This window comes from Spodoptera frugiperda, chromosome 2, assembly GCF_023101765.2.
Source record: "Spodoptera frugiperda isolate SF20-4 chromosome 2, AGI-APGP_CSIRO_Sfru_2.0, whole genome shotgun sequence".
NCBI classification, from domain to species: domain Eukaryota; kingdom Metazoa; phylum Arthropoda; class Insecta; order Lepidoptera; family Noctuidae; genus Spodoptera; species Spodoptera frugiperda.
Window position 1 is genome coordinate 8,759,253 of NC_064213.1, and position 21,975 is coordinate 8,781,227.

The window sequence follows — 21,975 nt, forward strand, 5'->3', positions numbered from 1 at the left end:
CAGCCTGGGACTGCATTTACGCTAAACGCTAAGCTAGAAAGTGAAATAGCGTACAACCGACCACGCGAAATGGTCCCACTCCGACAACGCTGCGAGTAATTAATTGTGTTTATTCCGATTCGGTTGGTTTATGCCGGTGCGTTCCGATAATATGTGACAACGGATTTTTACATCCAGCCAGTCCGCAGACACGCGTCGTGCGGAGAACGCGCTTGTGTTCGAATTTCAAATTTTCGAAAAGAAAAACATCGCGCGAAATATTTTGACAGATGAATAGAAAAAAAATTGTTTGATTTTATTTTGTTCTTGTGTTTTAGCTATCATTTACGATTAAGTTTTTTCTTGTAAAAGTTAGTAATTTTAGTTTTTCTCATTTTCGCGGGTGATAGCCTACGAACGCTTTCCTGAAAATTTTTCGCACCACGAAAGTTTTATGCACCAAATGTGAGTAATTAGACATTCGATACTTATTTTATTGTAATAGGTAAATATTTTGTAACTCTTGCTATTATGTTATTGTTTAAAACTCGTTTCATATCTCACCGTCGTTTTTGTTTGGAGAAATATATTTAAAAAATAACAAAACTTTATAACAATTTGCCGACACCCGCTTAGTTTGAACTCAAATTGTGATAAGAATTCACGAAGCCGATAAAGAAACTATAGTATTTCATCTCATTTTTATTGTTAACTTACAATATTTAGTAAACATTTATTTAAAAGTACCTCCAAAGATAATATTTTAAAATAGGTACTTATTACTGCAGTCTTAATTCTGAACATCTGAATGTTTCCATGAAAGCCATGATCTTTATTCGAAATTTAAAAATGGGTACCTACTACAACTACTACACTATACTTACTGTCGCACTCATAGACATTTAATGATTACTTAAACTATTCCTTAGTAACGTTTTTGTATCGAAAACAATTGTTAAAGACTCGGTTAAGTAACCATTATATCACTCTGAGTATGACGGTTAGTGATATATTTAATGTATTTCTGTTGTTTTCCACCATATCTTTACGTTGATAATTCTCCAACATGTCTAAAGTAAAAACAATTTAAGTAAAACAAGGATGTGTTCAGGAACTTTTTAAAAACTTAAATCAAATGAATAGTGAACTGCACTTACAAAAACTAACTTATTAATATTCTACTTATAATAATTATACTAACCAGAAAATTTCACAAGAAAATTCCAATAATCATTTCTCTGATTCACTACTTCATCAAATTGTCTAATATCTAAACCACTTATTAACTTACTTAGAAGTACCTAACCACCGTATTCAGAGTCATTTAATGCTTACTTAATCCAGTCCTTAGCAATTATCTACACTAATATTATAAAGAGGAAAACTTTGTTTGTTTGTTTGTTTGTTTGTTTGGTTGTAATGAATAGGCTCAAAAACTACTGGACCGATTTTAAAAATTCTTTCACCATTCGAAAGCTACATTATCCACGAGTAACATAGGCTATATTTTATTTTGGAAAAAATAGGGTTCCGTAAGATATTTGTATTTTTCGGACACAAACTGAAAAAAATCAACCAAATAAGTTACTTATTTTGCGTACGCTGATTAAACTACAAAAGATAGAACCATAAAATGTTATAATTAATTGTAGATCTTATAAATATCTACAAAAAAGTCCGCGACACACTATACCTATCTATGTCAAGTGAGGCACAACAACAAAATTTTTATTTAAAAATCTTGAATTTTTTTTGGACTACATTTAAACGCGTTTATTTTACTCATGCTATTAATCCTTATCAAAATAAATTATTTCATCAATAAGTACAGTTTATGTTGATAATATTTTGTCTTTGAATGATTAAAATTGGACGTTTGGTTTAGAAGTTGTGGTGAAATTAAAATATTACGAGACGGCCCTACCTGTCTGTTACGCTTACGCCGTTACGCCTAAACCAGTAAACCGAACATTTTGATGAAATTTGGTACAAAGATAGAATAGGCCCTGAAGAACAACATAGGCTACTATTTATTGCAAAAAAATAGGGGAGAGTGGGTAAAAATAGGGGATGAATGGTCATATGGAAATTCGTCATTTTTAAAGCTCTAACATAGGCTACTTTTTATAGCGAATAAAAAGGGTAGAAGTTGTTTTAATTTTGACCACCAACCACTAACACAACCACGCGGACGAAGTCGCGGGCAAAAGCTAGTGTTCGATACAAAATCTTTACAAAGGAATAGTTTAAGTTATCATTAAATGTTTCTGAGTTCAGCAGTAAGTATAAGTTATCACCTAAAAAAAATATTCCTTACATAATTTACATAACTGTATCACAATGTATGTACCTATCTACATAATATATCATGTTACTCGTTAAATATGAGTAAATAAACAGCGATAATGTAATGTAAACAAATGACTAGTCGTGACCCCAAATGTCGTAATGAGAGTCAGTTTGTTGATATTCTTAAGGAAATAAACGAAATTTTACTTAACGAGAGAAAAAAGCTGTAGTAAAAATGCCTTTTTAGGGTTCCGTAGTTAGTATCCGAAGCTGCGGACTACCTAGCGGGTTTACCTGGGCTCCGGCCCGAAAACCAGGAGTAGGAACGGGGTGGTTTTTAGTTAGTAAGACTCTGACACTTTCCCCTCGCCTTGCCGTGGCGAGAAAAGTCATTAGATGATTTTGCTATGTCCCCTTAAAAAAGGGGTATGTGTAGGTATATTAATCATTGGCTTTTTTTTATTTTACTACCATACCCCTATATCTGCTCAACGTAATTGTCGTGTGTCAAATGCTGCTGTATCATCGAAATTTGTGCAATCAAATGCAATTTTGTATTACGTAAAATCAGTTATTAAAATCGGCAGTTAATATTTCAATTGTAGGAGCAACTTTATAATAGTTACTGCAATTATAATTGTAGACTTAGTAATTAAATAATGTATTGTTCTAAAATTTTCCCTGATTTTAATTTAATACACTTTTTCCGTTACTCGGTGATATAATTATCCCTATAAGTTTGGTACTAATATTAAATAGGTTGAATGTAATGTGGATTAATATACGACCTATTAAATACTGCATTATGGAGGCGCATATTATAATTATAACTATCATTACTTGAGTTTAACTTAATTTACTTAACAAACTCACCTTAGTAACCACTCATAAACCTAAATAGATTACTTCAGTAGCTTCTCTATATTTCTCGTTATCGTACTTTATAAATTAATAAACACAATAAATAAAATAACTTTAAATAAAACATCTCGTTAAAATGTATTTAATTACATTTATGTCCATATAAAAACTCTTATATGTTATTAATTACACTTTACAATTTGATATGACAAGGTAATTACAGTTTGTAAGATATTTTTAACGCAAACATGAAACAATTGAATCTATTATTTTATTAGCAATAATAAAGTTGAACAAAGAATAGTAAATTTTGTGACAAAAGGCTTGTTAGAATTACTTAGAAGCAACTTTACGAGTACTCAGTATGACATATGAATTGCGGTTGTAAATTAACTTAATCAGGAGAATTTTTAAGATTACTATACATTATGCCTGTGGTTATTGCAAAATTAGGCAAGAAATTCATTGTTCCAATTGCTGTCATGGCGTTCATATTGCATGCTATCCATAGGAAAATGATTTATTACAAAATATACGAACAAAAACATGATTTGAGCGCGTCGCGCGACACGTCGTGAGTTGCAACTGCCGGCGTTGGGTTACCCACGCTCCACTTGCAATTTTCTCGTAATAACTCCTCCTGAGATAATATTTTGTAACACCTCGACTATTAGTGCCCTCGGTAATGTCTAAAATCTGTGAGACCGCAACTTTTCCATTATAGGTTTATTATTGTCTGTTACTATGTTAAATTGTGGATATGTGTAATTCACGACACAACTTCAGAGCACCACGCTTTTGATTCCAGGCACTGGCTTCGTAGTCGATAGAACAAATGTTCGAATGTGCCAAATGTTCCTCTTATTAGGTTAAAACTGAATTTACGACATTACCGAATTACGTGACCTACACCAGCCGTTTGTAAACATAAAACATTAATTTAACAAGTTTGACTCATTCACGTGCTGCATGTTCATTAGTGACAAAAACCTTGCAAAAAGATAAAATTATATTATCCAATTATAAGACAATTAAATCTATTCACTGAACAGAACGCTAACTTCAAACATATTTATTCAGTTTACTTAAGAACCTACGTATGAAAGAAAAACTCGCAACGTAACATCCACGAAATGAAGATTAATTTGATCGGCTTGTCTCAATTACAATTTTATGAACTTTCACATTCACTAGTTACGATGTAGTGCGAAGTAAAAACAGAACACGTACGATAAGAACAAAGACGCATTGCGTGATGTGAAAAATTTTAATGGAATCGTTGTGGAAACAAAAGGTACCAACAGACAGAACAAATGCATACACGGGCGAGTCTGGATCTCGAAAATAAAAGTAAACAGTGAGACCTACATGCTGCAGATGTTCAATCAGATAAAGAGGTAAACTTTCGTGACGTATTAATGTGCAACGCATGTAAGAGTTTGTTTACATTCAGCCATTTTAACCGCGTTCGGTCAACGACGCGTAAACTTATAAATAGTACAATGATTTCTACGTTCAATACAGATGCATTCCGAGGATTGATTTGTACGTTTAACAAATCAAGTTTATTAATACCAGTTTTTAAATTGGCCTCTAAAAATAATTACCAAGCCTTTAATTTTATGAAACTTGAAAATTGGGCAATTTTGAGTGATATACCATTTAATTATGTGAACCTTGACAATTTGGAACATGAATCAAAAGCGCCGAATACCCTAAATTTGAAGTTAATCTCGCCGAAGAAAAAGTGGTTGGCATTTAAAGCATAAGTACATCTGATGACCTACGACAACTTCAGTAACAGGGCCAAACTTGCTGTCAGATTATAAATTAGATTAATACACTCGTATTTGCGATGCAACTACAACAATCCTACCTTGAACAAAGACAGTATCAAAAGACAATGCTGAGTCATCAATCACTCGTGAGAAATATGCAGAGGATATTTTACACTGTCATTTGCTATACGAGCGAATTATAGCTCATATTTACCTTATGAAAGTCATATCATCAACAAACAAATTACTCTGAAAAGAATTCCTAGTTGCTGCGTTCGTGTCGTTGTAAATCGTAAAAGTTAAAATATCCTGATAAAATTTGTTAGTAAGAATGAGTAATACTGCCTATAAAGCCAACCTGTGTTTGCTATTCTGGCAAACTGGGTCACTTCGTTTATTATTGCCCATAGTTGTACATGAAAAGGTTGTGTTAACATTTTTCATTTTAACAATATAGTCTACGCACGTGAACCTCCGTGACGGACACACTTAAAACATTTTGTATTGTACCTAATATAACAAAACAATACAAATATAATATATCCTTTGTTCACCGTAAGTAAACACAAACAGGGTGTTTTTGTTTATTGTAAGTACTTGTAACTATTACCAGTTGCTTAAATACAAGTCTTCAAGAGACATACAAAACATGTGTAATTTATAATAACACATGTAATACAAGGGCTTGGTAGTTATGATTTCCAGTTGTTGACTAATAAAACGGGACAAAACTGATAGTCATATCTTGGATCCTCTCGAAGTTCCGACTCGCACAATCAGTGCGCATATATCTATTCAGATTTCTACCACTTGGCCATACCCAAGGCTTTACGATCCACTTTCCCGCCCGATGGAGGATTAGTATTCTTCTCTGTTTTGTCTCTCATGAATATTTCTTTTAGTTCAATGATTTTTATATTGATTGTGAGTTTCACAGGTAAATGGCTTTTTTCTAGTTAATCACAACAAAGTGGTATGTTTTAGTGTACCTAAATTATTTAATTCGTATTGGTGATTTGATATCGATATCCTCTCATTGCGTCATCGAGTTGAAAGTAAGAAAATAATATATTTTTCCTGTATCAAAAATTACGCTTTAAGTATGACAATCATGCTTCGCGCCGAATCGTGTCCTGAATTGGCAAAATAACTTCACACGTTTCTTCGAAATTTCGATTTCCTCAAGAGGGAATTTGAGAGTGGGCTCTAAGGAACTGCGGAAGCGTTGGGCTAGTAATTAAGCTCATTGGCTTAATGAGACATTTTACTGAACCGGGTCAGCTGTCGAGTACTTCATAATCGTACTTACTTTGAGAACATCGCCGAACAAAGGACTTTGACTAATTACGTCTGCCTTAACATTACTGGCGACGTAAGCACAACGTGTTGGAGTGCTTTAAATATTTTAATGCTATGCCTAATTGTCTCAGTTCGGGTTCACCTCCATAATTGTTTGAACTTTCTCATCCTTAGTTGTATTTCGTTAAAATATTAGGACGTGTTGCATGTTTAAGCTGATCACATTTTTCTTGCGTATATTTTTGTGAGTTTTTGTAGTAAAAATCTTATGTAGTTTTTGTAGTAAATGCCGATATCTAATAAGATATCGGCACACTAAGATCTATAATATTACAGTATAATATCATTCTGGAGTATTATACTAAGAGTTCATATTGAGGAACTTCATTAAGCCATTTTTTTAATGATGTGATCTTATCATGGCTCAATTTTATTATCATAATGTTGTATCGTGAAATAAGACATACGTATACATGTGTATACAATTAATATCTACATAAGTACATACACTTATCCGTCCTCATTTGCATAATACAACGTATATTTACGTATTTATTTTTGCTTTTTTATTCAAAGCTACCGACTATCTTGCAAGTTCGAGACATGAAAAAGAAATTGAAACGTTTCATTATAAAAGACCTTTATTGGTCTACTATTGTATAAAATCAAGTCTAAAGAGAAACTGTCGTGGTATTTGTAATAAAAATATAACCTACATAAGATTAGCGTTATAGTTGAGTGTAACACTTGAAACAGTGAACTACGTCCTTGGCTTTAATAAAAGTTAGCCATGGCACGTTGTATTACCTAGCTATCGGTACTGTAACCACTGCTATAAACTTAATAGTTATGTAGTCCTAGATAACATTTTTAAAATAAAAGTAAGTACTTTGGGTATTATGTAAGTTTAAGTTGTGTACTCATGTGTACTATACTATGGTGGATGTTCTACAGGTTCATCTCTGCTTATCACATCGGAAAATAACAGGCACGTTTTGTTTTAGAAAAGAAAGTTAGCATTACAATAAAATTATTCTCATCACATGCATCTATCTCTGTTTACTGGCACTGATGCAATTTCCCCATTTAAAATTTACATACGTGCTTTATTTTCGTAGACGACACCGGTAGGTAACAGAAAAAAAAATGCAAAAGTAAGTACACTGAATAAATAGAACGGTATCAATTGTTATGTATATCAGGGGAGCAAACAAAGAACATTAACACATTTCCAATCTAATCTGATTGTCATCCCGCGCAAATTGTAAGCGTAAACTAGGCTACTGCGGTCGTGGGCGATGCACTTCATGCGCCACACTACCGCTGCATAATTTTGCAAATATTTGAATGAACCGTTGATGATACAATGAGAGCTTCCATGGAGTAATCCTACGCAGTCACGAGTTCACGACTACTTAATAGTAATATTCGCAAAGGGCAACAACATCATCATGCTTATTTTAAGTTAAAGTCAGAGGTTTATAGAACTTATTTATTGGTAACTTAAAATACTTCATTATAGAAAACTGTCGATTGTGAATGACTCGTGTTCTCATCCATTATCATTAGATCATCATTATAAGAGTAATACCACGATACACATGATTCTACATTAAGATAATCTTCGAACAAGATCGCCTGTTCTGGGTAGATTGTAGGATAAACACGTGCATTTACATAGTACTGCATTAATCTCGAGTTACCACGATTTCCAAGACGGTATGTCGGCGGACTGACGGCTGATCCCTTGATAAGTTTGCTAAATGATGCCAGTCAGTACAGTCGCCAACAAAAGCTGCAAGAGTTATGATGAATCGCCATTCATTGGTGCAGAACAAGGTCGTCCAGGGCGCTTCGACTGACCTCACTCGACTCATGATAGGCACTGGCTTTGTTTATTTTTTATTGGGATTCAACATGAAGTTAGTCTAGAGGTTAAATCTTTTGAATACATTTTAAATTCTTTCTTTTTAACGACAACCAATAGCTTTCTTCGTAACTTATTTTTTATACTTTTACTGTTAGTTAAGAATTTAATATTTAGTTGAGAAAAAGCATTTTGCTTTCGACTATACGTCGAGAGATCTAAGATAAAATGTTCCTGCGGGCACAATAAGCCTATTCAGCAAGATTGAGGCGTGCTTCATAGGGGCAGATTGAATGCACAATAATATTTGTGCTATGAACAGAACGCAATTTTTGTAGGTAAGCAAAATATATTGGTAAATCTCGGTATCAATTTGCTTTATTAAGTTTTGGTATCTGTATCAACTTAGATTTGTAGCTTTTTAGGCAGAACAAGTTTATTCCTAGTGTATGTGGTAATAAATAACACATCACGTCACTCATGGAGCAAATAAAGATGTCTATGAAGGCAGATTTATACAACAAACAAAATATTATATCATACAACATTACTCGTCTTGGAGATTGAACCTGGGACTTCAGCAATCACACTTACAATCACTATACGAACGAAGCAGTCACGGTGATTAGAAAAGGAATTCTTTAATCATAATTTATGAATAAGAGTTAGCGTGTACTTAGCGGCATTATTAACAGTTTGTGGTAATTATCGATACGATAAATTAATAATTATATGCCGCTAACAATAGCGTAATTAATACGCTTGTTGGTAACTAGTATATAAATGTATAGGCTCTTTTTCCACTTCTCCCGCCCTAGGTGGGGCGAAAGAGAGAGTATCGGACTCTTACTTATTAAAATCCACCTCGTTCTTAGTCCTGCTTGGAGGTCCAGGTCATAGCCAGTATAACACATAGTACTTTACCCACCACAACAAATAAATGGCTTAAGTGACCATTTATACATATACATATATCATGCAGTCTGTAATTCGAACGATTTGTCATGTCGTGACTTTTTGTAGTATGTATTATAAAAAAAATGTTTTTCAATTCTATATTCCTAATTAAAGTCTAATTAACCGTAATTCCTATTTAACCGTGCTAAATTTCTCAATATCCCACTATCAAGTACCTACCTATGTAGGTAAACATTGTCTCGTTAAAATAGATTAATATGTTTTATATTGCATTTGTAAATAAACTAATTTATTTTTATCTTTAAGAAATTGCATTTTGTTCCAAAAATACTTTTAACTGCATTTATTTAAAACGTTGTGCTCTTACTGACTAGTACATACACGTACTTAGTTATGTACAGCTGACTCTGAAATACATACAGCTGACAAAATATGTGAGTACCGATAAAAATATTCTTTTAAAAACGTCTACTAATAGAACTTGTATATATTATTATATAATTTAATATTTTACTAAATTCAGAAGCCTTAATTGACTTCTATTTAGAGCTATTTATTAAAAACTGGAATTTAAGACCAAAATATAATTATTATATAACATCTCACGCCCCATTTGTCACATTCCATGATGATATTTAACAAAAATATCATGCGATTATAATATGACCTCCAAATAAAAAGACTTGTTATTAAATTAAGAAAGATCAATTAAGCGGTCGATCACCCACGCGCATAAAGTGTTTTATTTAATGTGTTAAAAGTCATTATGTCTAACTACCTACTTTCCATAGAAATAACAGTGGGTATGTTCATAAAATCAAAAGGATCATAGGTCATCCACCTCTGCTGCGACCCACCATTTAACAATATTGAAATAGTTAATTAAATATAATAAATTCAAAAATCGTGTATTATAAGTCAATATTTTTCTTGTCTTGAGGAAAACTGCGCAAAGAATAATTATGGCATACCTAGAATATGCAGTATATACATTTATATATGCACCTTTGTTTAATAGCATAGGTAGGTACACAAAAATATAGACGAACTAAGATCCTCCTCCTATTTTGAAGTCGATTGAACATAAGTGCCTCATAAGATTCTTACAAGTGTATAATTATGTAATGGTATAAGATTCAAAGTAACTTGTCTATTAAGGTAATTTGCATGAATAACTACTAAACAATTTTATTAATTAAAAATAAGTACACATAAGTAAGTTAAGTTTACCTACTTAAAATATTATTTTACCCAGGTCTGTCCAACCGTCAAACAACTTTGTTCAAACTTTCACATAATAATACAATATTAGCAGGAGTGACATTCATCATTCGTTACAAATTACAATACAATTTTACAACCTGCGAAGAACAACAAGGGTGATCCTTTATTTGTTTCTTTGTTTATGTAAACAAGATAAAATCAATTACCAACGGCTATTGACACAACGAGGAAAAAAACCATAACAAGGTGATAAAAACATGTTGAAATTAGTTACTCTAATGACTGTGGTATTTGAACCGTTATCTCTAGGGTTAATAACTCCCAAGTCATTGATACTTTAGGAGATAATACACTTTTTTTTTTGTTCTACTAACACACAATGAAATCGGTTCCAGATTAAACTGTAATTAGTGTAGGTGTTAATTGCTGTCACACTGTTTCAATTGTTTAAAAGTTGGGATATTAATGAGTGCAAACGTCATTTCGATTGAGGAACATACTGTATTTGTTTGTTTATGAAATTTTCTATAAATGAGTTTTATTGATAATCCCTGGATACAATCCTTACTACAGTCACAGGATTGTGTCCGGTGTTACTCTCCCAACATTACACGAAAACTTAGGGTTTCCCGTACGCTAAGCAACTCTTAGTTAGGGGATGGTTTAGTGGGGTAGGGTGGAGGAAACCTGGTAAAGGCACATAATAAATAGAAGGCATGAGTAAGGTCTGTTTCACGATGCCTGATTAAACTTCTGTTAGTGTAACTGATGGAGAATTTTATTTATTTTCCAGACGAAATGTATTAAAAATACGTTACCAATCACGGCAGATGTGTAACCTAACAGAATTTTCTTCAGGCAAGTGGAAATAAGTATATGCAACTTTAGCATCGGGGAAAACCATTTCAAGGAGAAAAAACTTGAACGTTACGTTGTATTTAAATTAATTATTTTATTGTACAAAGCGGAACTATTTCTTAGGTAAATAACGTTAATTATGATGTACTTAAAAATAGTTCCGTTCCGCCAATTAATTCATAAAATCTGTAGTAAACAAACATCAAATTACGCAGGTAGTCGTTAAATTAGTTTTTCTAAATGTAATTATTATGATGAGTGGGTAGATAGGTATCGTTTAATTTGTTCGGCGCTACCTTATTAATTAACATGAATATATTATGTAGCAATTTGACATAAAATCACGTCATCAGGATATTTGTTTATTTATTTTATTTGTTAAAAGGTACATGTTAGAGAACTTATAATCTAGTGTACAGTCAGACAAAACTATATAATTATCTAGTTTGTCCATTGATAAAAAGTATTAGGATCGTTTCCAATCAAATATTTCTTGTCTACTACTAAACTACCTATAATTAAATATTTGAAAAATCCTAAAAAAAATATATCCCGCGTATCGCACCTAGGTGCTCATAATCAAATATTGCATCGTCCTAACGTTCTTGTTTGTCCATGTGTTTCATTTTTTAAATAATCCATAAATCTATTGGTTGCAAGAATTTTAGCGGAACACATCCTTCAACCAAGCAACGCAAGGTTACATATTTTTATTCCGGCAATAAACAATGTTGTAACGCTAAATACTTGGTATTGGCTAACAGATACCTACAGCTGTAATCGACAGATCTACTGCGGCATTCCTGTGTCCTCTGAATATTTTTGACGCTTAAATATCTAACGTACAATGACTACATTATGGCAGGGCTAGGGTTGTCTATCAAAGACAATGATACCATATTTCAATTATTGAATAGGTATGAGTCCCGGTGTAACTTGAAACTGGTAGAGCATTTCTCGTATATCTCATGATTTTACGATAGCTGTTGTACATTTGTACAAAATCTAAAAAAACCTACTTACTTATTTATTCCAGAAGAGTGTACATAATTGCCGACAAGTTAAATAGAAGAAAAATAAATAAATTGTAAATTCGTTTGAATACAGAGACTACAGTTAAACTATACTATGCGATGAATTTTTAGTTGCCAACCCTTTCTACCTACACGATGGTGCCTAGAATCCGTACAATATTCTGATCAACAATTCAGAGTGTATTGTTTGATGCGCACGAGCATGCTAGAAAGCTACTGGTTTTGTAACTAACGTGCCATACATGCCATTAACATAACCATTATATGGGTGCTTACTTATTTATTCCAAGTAACTCAAAACTTACATAATTTTGAAATACTACTCATTCGTTTAGGTAATATAATTTCAGTTATTTAGTCCATGTCATGTAACACTGGTATGCAAACTAATAAACTAACTCTGTCTTCCTAATAAAAACCAAAGTGTGGCAAATAGTTATGCTTAATGTAAATAGTTTAATGCATTTTTTTATGCCATGTTCATTATCTTTATCAGCCCGTCATAGGAAACTCTAATACAATTATTGCTGATTTAGGTACAAACTTTTTCTTCTTCAACAAGACTGACGAGTTTTCCAAACTAGTTTTTTGAAACATCTTGAATTTTGGTTAATTGTATAAAGTGATTCCACGAATCGTCATTTTTCTTAGCAAAATATGATAGGTACCTATTTATGTCGAGTTACCTAAGCGATGTCTAGGTATATAATATAATATACCAAGCCGGACTTGCTTGTAGTTACAACTTAATATAGACACGTAGATTTGCTACATATGTTACATTTTTTTATTTGACTAGATACAATTTTTTGCGTATGCACTTAAGAATTCGACTTGTATTATAACCCAATGTTTGTTCAAACATTGGTTAGGGGTAAACCGGCTTTTTCAAGTCTCCAATACAATTCACACATGCATATTGCATAGTGCAACTAATACTATACTGTTCGTTATGGTACAGCGGTCAAGGTATCGATGAGATACACTTTCAATGCTCCCACATTGCGGAATAGAGAAATTCTAGATGTGCCCGCGACGATATCGCGGAAATAGGAAACTTATTGGTCATTTTAATGTCGGTATTGTGTAGAACACAGTTTATATAATAATATATAAATAATACAGACTATTGATTGTTAATTAATTTGTCTACAGATAGACGGGGATTACGTGGTTTTTCTTCAAACTTTTTATTTAATATTTGATCACGATCAGCCACAGACAAATTGACAAGTTAAATACGATAAAAATAATAAAACATTGCCCCGAATAGAGTGGTAAAAAACTTAAATGTTTGACTTGCAGTTTAAATAAAATAAAAAATTTCAAGGACCTGTAAAACATTTTTAACGTCATCGTCAGTCCTTGTCTTAGTAAAATACCTGACGTTAAAATTTTTAATTAGTTTTATTTTGCATTTACAAATCTTGTTGTAATTTGAGACTTTGACAAGTAAACAAAAAGTGACATTAAAACAAGTAATACATATAAAATATTTTTATGTTAAATCGTTTTTAACGAGCTTTCTTCTACAAATCAAGCCCTTTCATTTCATGGATAATGGAGGTAGTCAAGGAAAATGTCAGATGTTGTATGTTTGCCAAGAATAAGAGTGTGTACCAAATATCAGATCAATCTGTCGGCAGGCAAGGGGTAAAATTCCAATTACTTTGGACCCAAACAAACAAAGTATTTTGTATTGCGGAGGTGATACTGATAGTGCTACCCGCCTCGCATCTTCATTATTTGTTTCACTTTTACACGGCACGGCAATTAATAAGCATCGCCAATGTCAATAGCCCATGAATGCATGTTTCATCACCTCACTTCTTGCGCATGTTTACGTTAGAACGATGTTTTCTTATCTATTAGTAATTCTCTGGCAAATTGCAATGAAATCGGATGTACGTCGAAATAGAGATAAATGGCTAGTAAATATTTATGCCAATGAAATAAATAGATCTTTCCTTAATACGTTTCTTTTTTTGTTACAGATAATGTTAAGGAGAAAAGTACTTTTAGCATTGACAACGTTGATGTGCGTAGCAAACGCAATAGTCCAAAATGCAGCTACAGGCAATGAAATCGACTCGTCGCCGAAAAAATCGCAGACTTCTACTGGAGGGCCCTTGTATCCAAAAGCAACAGAAACAAGAGACTTACGGACACTAGACGGGATATGGAACTTCAGAAAATCTCCAGCCGATCCAGAGACTGGCTACAGAGCCGGCTGGTTCGAGCAGGATCTCGACAAGGTAATGTACCGCACGCATATAAAAAGTTACTCCGATGATATCATAAGCCCCAGGTTACCACCCGAGTCGTGTCGGTATGTAAGTGCGGATATGTATGTAGTGCACGTTTGCAAGTACAAAAGCCCCAGTTTTGGTGTCTATAAACATAAAGTCCCACGTAAGGAAATTGTTATAGCTCCTCTCAATAAATTACATAAACAGTATACTTAATTCAAGGGTTGTTGCCTCCGGCTCGGGTCCATAATCCGCTCACGTAACCCTTTATAAGTACGAAATGAGTAAAATAAATAAATTGCAAATCCTAAAAAATATTGAGGTCCGTTCTGGAGTTATGGTCGATGAATGTGGATATATTGCAACCTTTAAATCCTCTTACACCGAATTGGCAACAATAGCTGATAAAATGTTGTTCGAAGCTATATAAATAAGATTTTATCACTCCTAAAACACTTTAATAAATAATTTATCGGTAAAATATGTTTATATTTCGTGCGATATATTTGAAGAAATCAAAGTATAGTAATTGAGACAATCTGCAAAGAATTTCCAGACAATTATATAAAGTCCCTACCGCCTTTATTTACTTTAATAGTGCACAATAATGTCAATGAAACTAGATTCCTTATAACAGATGGTATTTGTGATAAAAAAAAAACAATGTTCGATATTATTACGACACTAGGTACATTCTCAGTTATTATATTTGAGACAAAATGTCAAATGACTAAACTAAATATATCGTGATAGATTCTTACTGCAAACCTGTCGACCTTGGCGCCTATGCGTTACCTTACTAATATAAATATGTATTCTTTGTTAGATAATATCCTAAACTTGTTTACCGATAACGTCTTTGTATCTATTTATTAGTATTATGTATTCTGTTGTCATTAATTTTATTGTGGTTTATGGAATCTACGGCCTCCCTCATCATATTAATGAGATTATATTCCGATGATGTTTACAAATATCACAAAGGCGATGTTAGCAATTTATTTCGTCGTGTTAACAGCGGAGTTTTAAAATCATTGATGAAAGAGATATTTTTATGAGTACGGTATTTTATGCTAGCAATAACAATAATTAAAGATGGGCACGTGAGTGAAATATCGGATTGAAGTCAATGTAGCAACAAAACATTTAATCTTTGTGTAATATAACAAGTTTTTGCAACAATTACTTCACTCTTACACTTTCATTAATCTGCTGAAGCATGACGTATAGACAAGAAGACAAGTCATGTGAAAAATGGTTTAGTATCCAAGTACCTTAGTACCATCAGTTTACAGTATTTGTCGATACTCGATGTAAATTTTGCGTATGACTTTTGCATTTACCTTTCATTTAATATACTAGTGCCTTTCATTAAGGTAGATACGTACTATGTCCAGGACTATTATGTTTTATATTATTTGCGTAGTGCCCTCGCCTGTCCGTCTGCAGTACGTAAGATATTTGACCCTGCAGTCAGCTAACGTCGTGCGATATATTTTAACACGTTACAAATCAGTTTGTCCTTTGTTCCAAATTTATAGACATAGGTAAATGTAATAGATTCATTAAGTTTAATAGAAGCACAATATAAAAAACGTACATAGCTTGAGCTTACGAATGATGAACGAATAAGTTCTTTGATCATGTGATTCAAGTATAAAATTGTCTTTATAGGTGTGGTACTGACCTAGGTTTGTTCTAAAACTCACATTCATAAGAATAGTCATACAAACATTAAGATAAAAAATAAGAATTTCATAAATTATACTTCTTATATATTTTTCTTCTTAAATATCTTTTTCACGCTACTATTTTGTTAAAAGTGTTCTAAACGTTCATCATTTTTATATCTTGAACAGACTGGTCCTGTACTTCAAATGCCGGTGCCCTCATCTTACAATGACGTTGGTGAAGATGTTTCCCTGCGAGACCACGTGGGAGTGGTCTGGTATGACCGGCGGTTCTTCGTGCCCTCGTGGTGGGGCACTTCTGGACAGCGAGTGTGGCTGCGATTCAGCAGCGTACACTATGCCACTGAAGTGGTAAGACTAATAAAACAAAGAGTATCTATGAATATACACTGTCAAGTTGCAAATGTTTTGGTTCATCATCATTGAAATGCATTTGTCACACACACACCGTTCTTAGAAATCATGAAGTCTTAGGTCCAATAGCATACTTGAGAAGTCTTTAATTTAAAGTCTGTTAATAAAATACGTTTTAACATATCAATTTTTATACCATACGTATCCATATGAGTGAATGTATCTTTATACTTACCCCGATACGTTTATTTTAGCTACATTTCTTCTTAAGCGTCCATACATCCGATAAACAAAGTGAACGCATTGTTAATTCAAGGGATTTACGCTAACGGACGCGCTGTGCAGAGCGGCAGTTCACACGATTAACATATAAACGGCTCCCACTAACTATTTCATCTTTTAGACACATCCTTCTTGAGAAAATACATGCCCAAAGAAGTGTTGAATTTTAAACAGACGGTCCCACCGTCCCAGTACGGTGTGCCTAGGAATTTCTTACCAAATAAATTCATTGCTCAAGTTAATTCAGAGCTTCTTATGGAAGCTTGGAAATTAGGACATCCTTTATTTATATCTAGATATTCCCAGAGATACCATTTTACTCGTAAATAACCTTCAAACGTGTAAAAATGAAATCTTTTGGTCTTTATCATCTGCTATTAATTTGACGTAGCTCGTGATGACATGTGAGAAGATTTGGCAATTTCGCGCAATTTTTATAAAATAGATTCAAGGGCAATGATGAGAATTTTCTATTTAGTGACAATATGTCGTGATTACTAAATAAATAACTCAAATACATTTGTTTTCAATGTCTTAAGTAGCACATTAATTTGTAAACACATACAATTTAGATAGCAACCATAAATGGAATTGAATACATAAATATTCTGGATTACTATTCGAAGCTCACATTTCGTGCCAATAAATAGTTAATTATTTTTATACGTTGTAAATGTAGCTTGGTAACAAGAAAGAGGCGGGGTCCGCAATGAACCGGTGGCTACTGTTGTAGTAGAGGTGTCGTTGTCACGAGGCGGTCTAGCGATTGTAGGTAATTGGACAATTTGTCGTGTGTCGTGTCACCCGTCTCGCGAGTTCGCTCTCCATTGACCCGGCGCGATGCCCGACCACTAACACCTAACACACATTTTAAAACGAACTGAGCTTTTACAATTAAATACATTAGAAAAACTAGCGTTTCGATCAGATTCTTCACAGTTAGTTTATACTAGTAAGCCGTGTTTTTTGTCGTTATACCGTACTCAGAGTCATTTAATGGTTACTTAACCCAGTCCTTAGTAATTGTTTTCGGAACAAAATCGTTACTAAGGAATAGTTTAAGTAATCATTTTCTGAGTACGACAGTTAAAGACTTAACACAGAATGCTTGCATGTAATTACGGTACAGTTGTTAACTCATTAGTATTGGTTGCTTCCATTGGTTAATGATTAGTATTACTTACTTACTTACTTCCATTGATTGATGCGTTTGATTCCCGTGATACTTACCTTGCAATGAGGCATTCGACGACTGCAATTAAGATAGTTGCTGTAGCGAAGCCGACTGTTACTGATGATGATAGGCGTCTAATAGAAATCTACGGCAAAAGTGATTTAAATCAACTATAAGCATCGACAAACATTCCAATGTATGTAGATTATCTATTACTAGAGGTACATTTATTGTGAAGCTACATCTACCACTTAGGAAAAGGATAGGAGGTAATGTTATGTTCATAGTTTCGATATTTTTCCTTTTTGACCTCAATCTGGAAAATCCTCATGGTAACCCCCTCTCATGAGCAAGACGAAGCAGACTGTCAGACTCCGACTGACTAAAACTACCTTATTCAATAAATACGCGTAGTCAGATCACAATCTGCTTAATTTACGTATCGGGCGACGACACAACAATTGTACTAGAGGGCAATAAGAATCACTGACCTCACTTAACTGATATTACTCAATCAACTTCCTGTCGACCGACTTGTCTACTAGGCTCGTTCATGTCAGCCGCTGTTGTTCTGCGAAAGGTAATTCGAAGGTTAAATCGATTAGATTAAGTAAAATGTTTGTAGGGCCCTAATCCTTATGAGTAATTTCCAAGTAGACGGTGATATAGATGTTTTAAATTAAATTTTGAGCTAAATATAAACTATCTGACTCAACAAGTAAAAATGTCTCTCAACAATTTATCAGTTCTGAGTCAAAATAAGCAAACGAAACGTAAGGAAAAAATGTACTCAAACTGCAAATCACAGTATAAATAAATCAGTAGAGAGATTCATTCTACCGACCTATACCTGCAAGGAAAGCACAGTAAATAATGTCAAGCATCTCAAAGTTACTGCCCTGTAGGCGATACCTCATTACATGACAATGATTTGTAAATCAACCACGAGGCGACTTAGTAATGGTTCCTATAAAGTGGGACATAAAGATCCAATTTGCAGGACAATGTCTCCAGAATGTGGGTCGAGTGCGCACAAATCTGGCTAACATAAACAGATACAAATCATTCAGGACCGAACACCTACGGGGTTAGGTTTATATTTGTATTTAAATTATATGGAAATGAAACCGAGGATTAACATGGATACTAAGACATAGTAGTGAAGTTCTGTTACTGCAAGAGTTGTAGTACTTTCTAAAATTCGTTATTTTGAGGAATACCTAAATAACAATTTGTTTACTTCAGAATTCTAATGCAGACAGGCTCTGAGATGGCAATACGAAAAAATAAATAACAGACATAACGTAAGGAGGTAATAAACATGGATTTAGCTTTCGCAGAGCACGTATAAGGCACATTCAACTTATCCTTAACATAAGTGACAAAGGATAAATAACAAGCAATAAGATCGATACATATACCTAAGTATACGTACATACGAGTATTTAAGAGAATCCATATAAAATCCCCCCGATAAGGTTCAAATTACGCCCTTGTTCTTACGTTGAACTTTGTAGCGGGTATATTTTTACGTCGCCCACGTGAATCGTGAGTTGAATGCGCCCAGCTTTTGTTGAAATTACCCGTAATACCCGTATATATTCTGATCCTGTTAATGTTTTGTTTAGCTTTATTTTTTCAGCCGCGAATGAAAGCAAATGTTTATACTGAAACAGATCACATTTAGCTGTATTATTTTGGTCTTTTATTGGAAATCTGACGATACAGAGGTCAATTAAATTATGTGATTACTGTTAAATATAATATGTCTTCAGTTCTACACCGTGCTTTACAAACTAAACTGTTTCGAAGGAGCTAAATTAGCTCGTTGTTCAGACATTATTACCTTTAATAGTAACATCTTTACATTCTATCCTTCCAACGCTTCTCTATTTGTCGCGAGTGCATTTGATGAATACAAGTTCTTGAGTTCAATACAAGGATTGGCCAAAGTATCGCTGGGTTTGTCATGTGAAACCTGTACCTATACTCTTCCCTTTTGTGGAACAACAGGATTATTTAAGTTGAAGCTTAAACCGAATACCAAGAGTATGCGAATAAAGCTTATTAGATGTTGACTACTGAGAATATCAACGGACAGTAGAACAAATGAGACAGAGTCTATGTGTAAATGTAGAAAAAATACAAATAGATATAAGGAGCGGCTACGCACACGCACACATTGAAAGTATAGATATAGATACTAACCTAGCAGACAGTCTGACACCCGCTGCTACGCTAAGTAATTTCGTTAATAGTTTAACAAAATTAAACAAAGTTCTTATCTCTATACCTAAGTTGTAAATGTACTTACAAAGTCACGACACTCACAGCTTGATTCCATTAAAGATATCGCAGCATTGAGCAATGTCGACAAACAGCCACTAAGTATTATCATATCTGTGTAAATAAGTGTCAATATAAACAACTTAAATCTATATAATATCAAACGTTTGTTCTTCAATATACGATTAGGTATGCTTTTAACTTTACGCAAGAGATTCTAGGAAAAAACCTAAGTAAACTAAATGCTTAATCATTTAAAGACGACTGAACATGGACTCGTTTGACTGTATTAATCCTACTAAAATTATAAGTGGTAAAGTTTATATGTTTGGATGTTTGTCCGCCAATCACGCTGAAACTATTGAACGGATTTTGATGAAATTTGGTATACATACAGGGTATGAGCTGACTTGGGTGATAGGATACTTTTACCTTACGGGAACGCGAGGAAAGCTGCTGGCTTTCAAAATCTTATTAAAACTTTCGTGAGACATACTAAATTAATTATTATGTTATGTATATTAGAGGCTCATATTCATGAGCAGCATTCCACGTCGCTCTGCTACTGTTGCTGCTCATGAAAGAAATCCTCTAGCGTGGCTTGAAATTAGTCGAGTTCCTCGTCAAACAGTTACGTGAGTAAGTTGATAACATAATAATGAACATTAAGATCCCTTGACAGTCCACTGCTGGACTATCCTCAACGTAAGAGGATTTACCACAACCTCCACGCTAAGCAAGTTTGTCGGAGATCGCAGTTTAAAAGGTTCCGGTTTATTAAAGAGCTCTACTAGTATTCTGCGGCACTACTGCCCGGTCTTTATGAAATTACTAAGAAAAACTGCCGCAAAAACACAAACAACCAACATACTGGGTTCATTATTGTTGTACGGTAGTTACCATATAAGAATACATATTAGGTATAACGGTAACCACAAACCTAAATTACTATAAATATTGTCGTCGTAACAACTTCATTTGTCTTTGTTAAAACAAATGGGTATTGCAGGAGTCATTGGAACCATTGTACCCGTTACTTACCGTTGTTTTTTTACTGTTATGGCAAATATTGTAGTAATAACATTGCCATTTTGTTTTGTGTTACCTGTGCCATGCGGATTTAAGTGCTCAGTTCAACCCTAATCATTGATAATCGAGTTTTATCCAATGGTTGAGATCTGTTAATAATTTCGCCCAATAAAGGTATAAATACATATCTTTTAATTTCAAATTATGTAATGGCACACCACATACCTAATTCAAACTTAATAAATTATACGACTCATTAATTTTTATCATCAATTTGAACTGTCAACAAACAACTTCAAGAATTTATTATCATTAAAATGTTAAAGCTAGAGGGTTTTTTTGTTTTTATATATTTTGTTTTGATAATATCTCAAATCGTATGGTCGGTTGCATTGCAATGCGCGACTGGCAAGTAGGTACAAAATACGATATCCAAATCGAGCAAATGATTATTGATTTTCAAAATTTTTAGTTCTAACTTGAAGTCTGGAATTATATCCAGTATATGGTTCACCGGAATTGCGTAACTAGATAAAATTATATTCATTTAAGTACCGTACATTTACCTTACCCAGGTCGACATACCTATAGTAACTGTAGCGATACATGACAGAAGTCGCACGTAGACGATTGACGAACAAATCAACAGATGGTGTCATAAATCCTACGGTTGGGCAGAAAGCCCACCAGGCATGATTACCTCGCCTGTTCGGAGGATCCTCCTTTTCTTAGGAAACTTTACTCTCTGTTCCCTAAAGTAATTGTAACACACGTCTTACAACAAACACGCATTCAACAGCATT

The 21,975-nt window shown here is 33.7% G+C and overlaps 1 protein-coding gene across 1 annotated transcript in view; it reads left to right on the forward strand.

The window, feature by feature from the left end:
• Nucleotides 1-162: 162 nt before the first annotated feature.
• LOC118269320 (beta-glucuronidase) overlaps nucleotides 163-21,975 on the forward strand; it is a 28,066-nt gene continuing 6,253 nt past the window's right edge. The window contains exons 1-3 of the mRNA XM_035584375.2: nucleotides 163-444; nucleotides 14,102-14,362; nucleotides 16,216-16,398. Of these exons, the coding sequence (XP_035440268.2) occupies nucleotides 14,105-14,362; nucleotides 16,216-16,398 (441 nt within the window). The 5' untranslated portion in view covers nucleotides 163-444; nucleotides 14,102-14,104. The remainder of the gene's footprint in view (nucleotides 445-14,101; nucleotides 14,363-16,215; nucleotides 16,399-21,975) is intronic.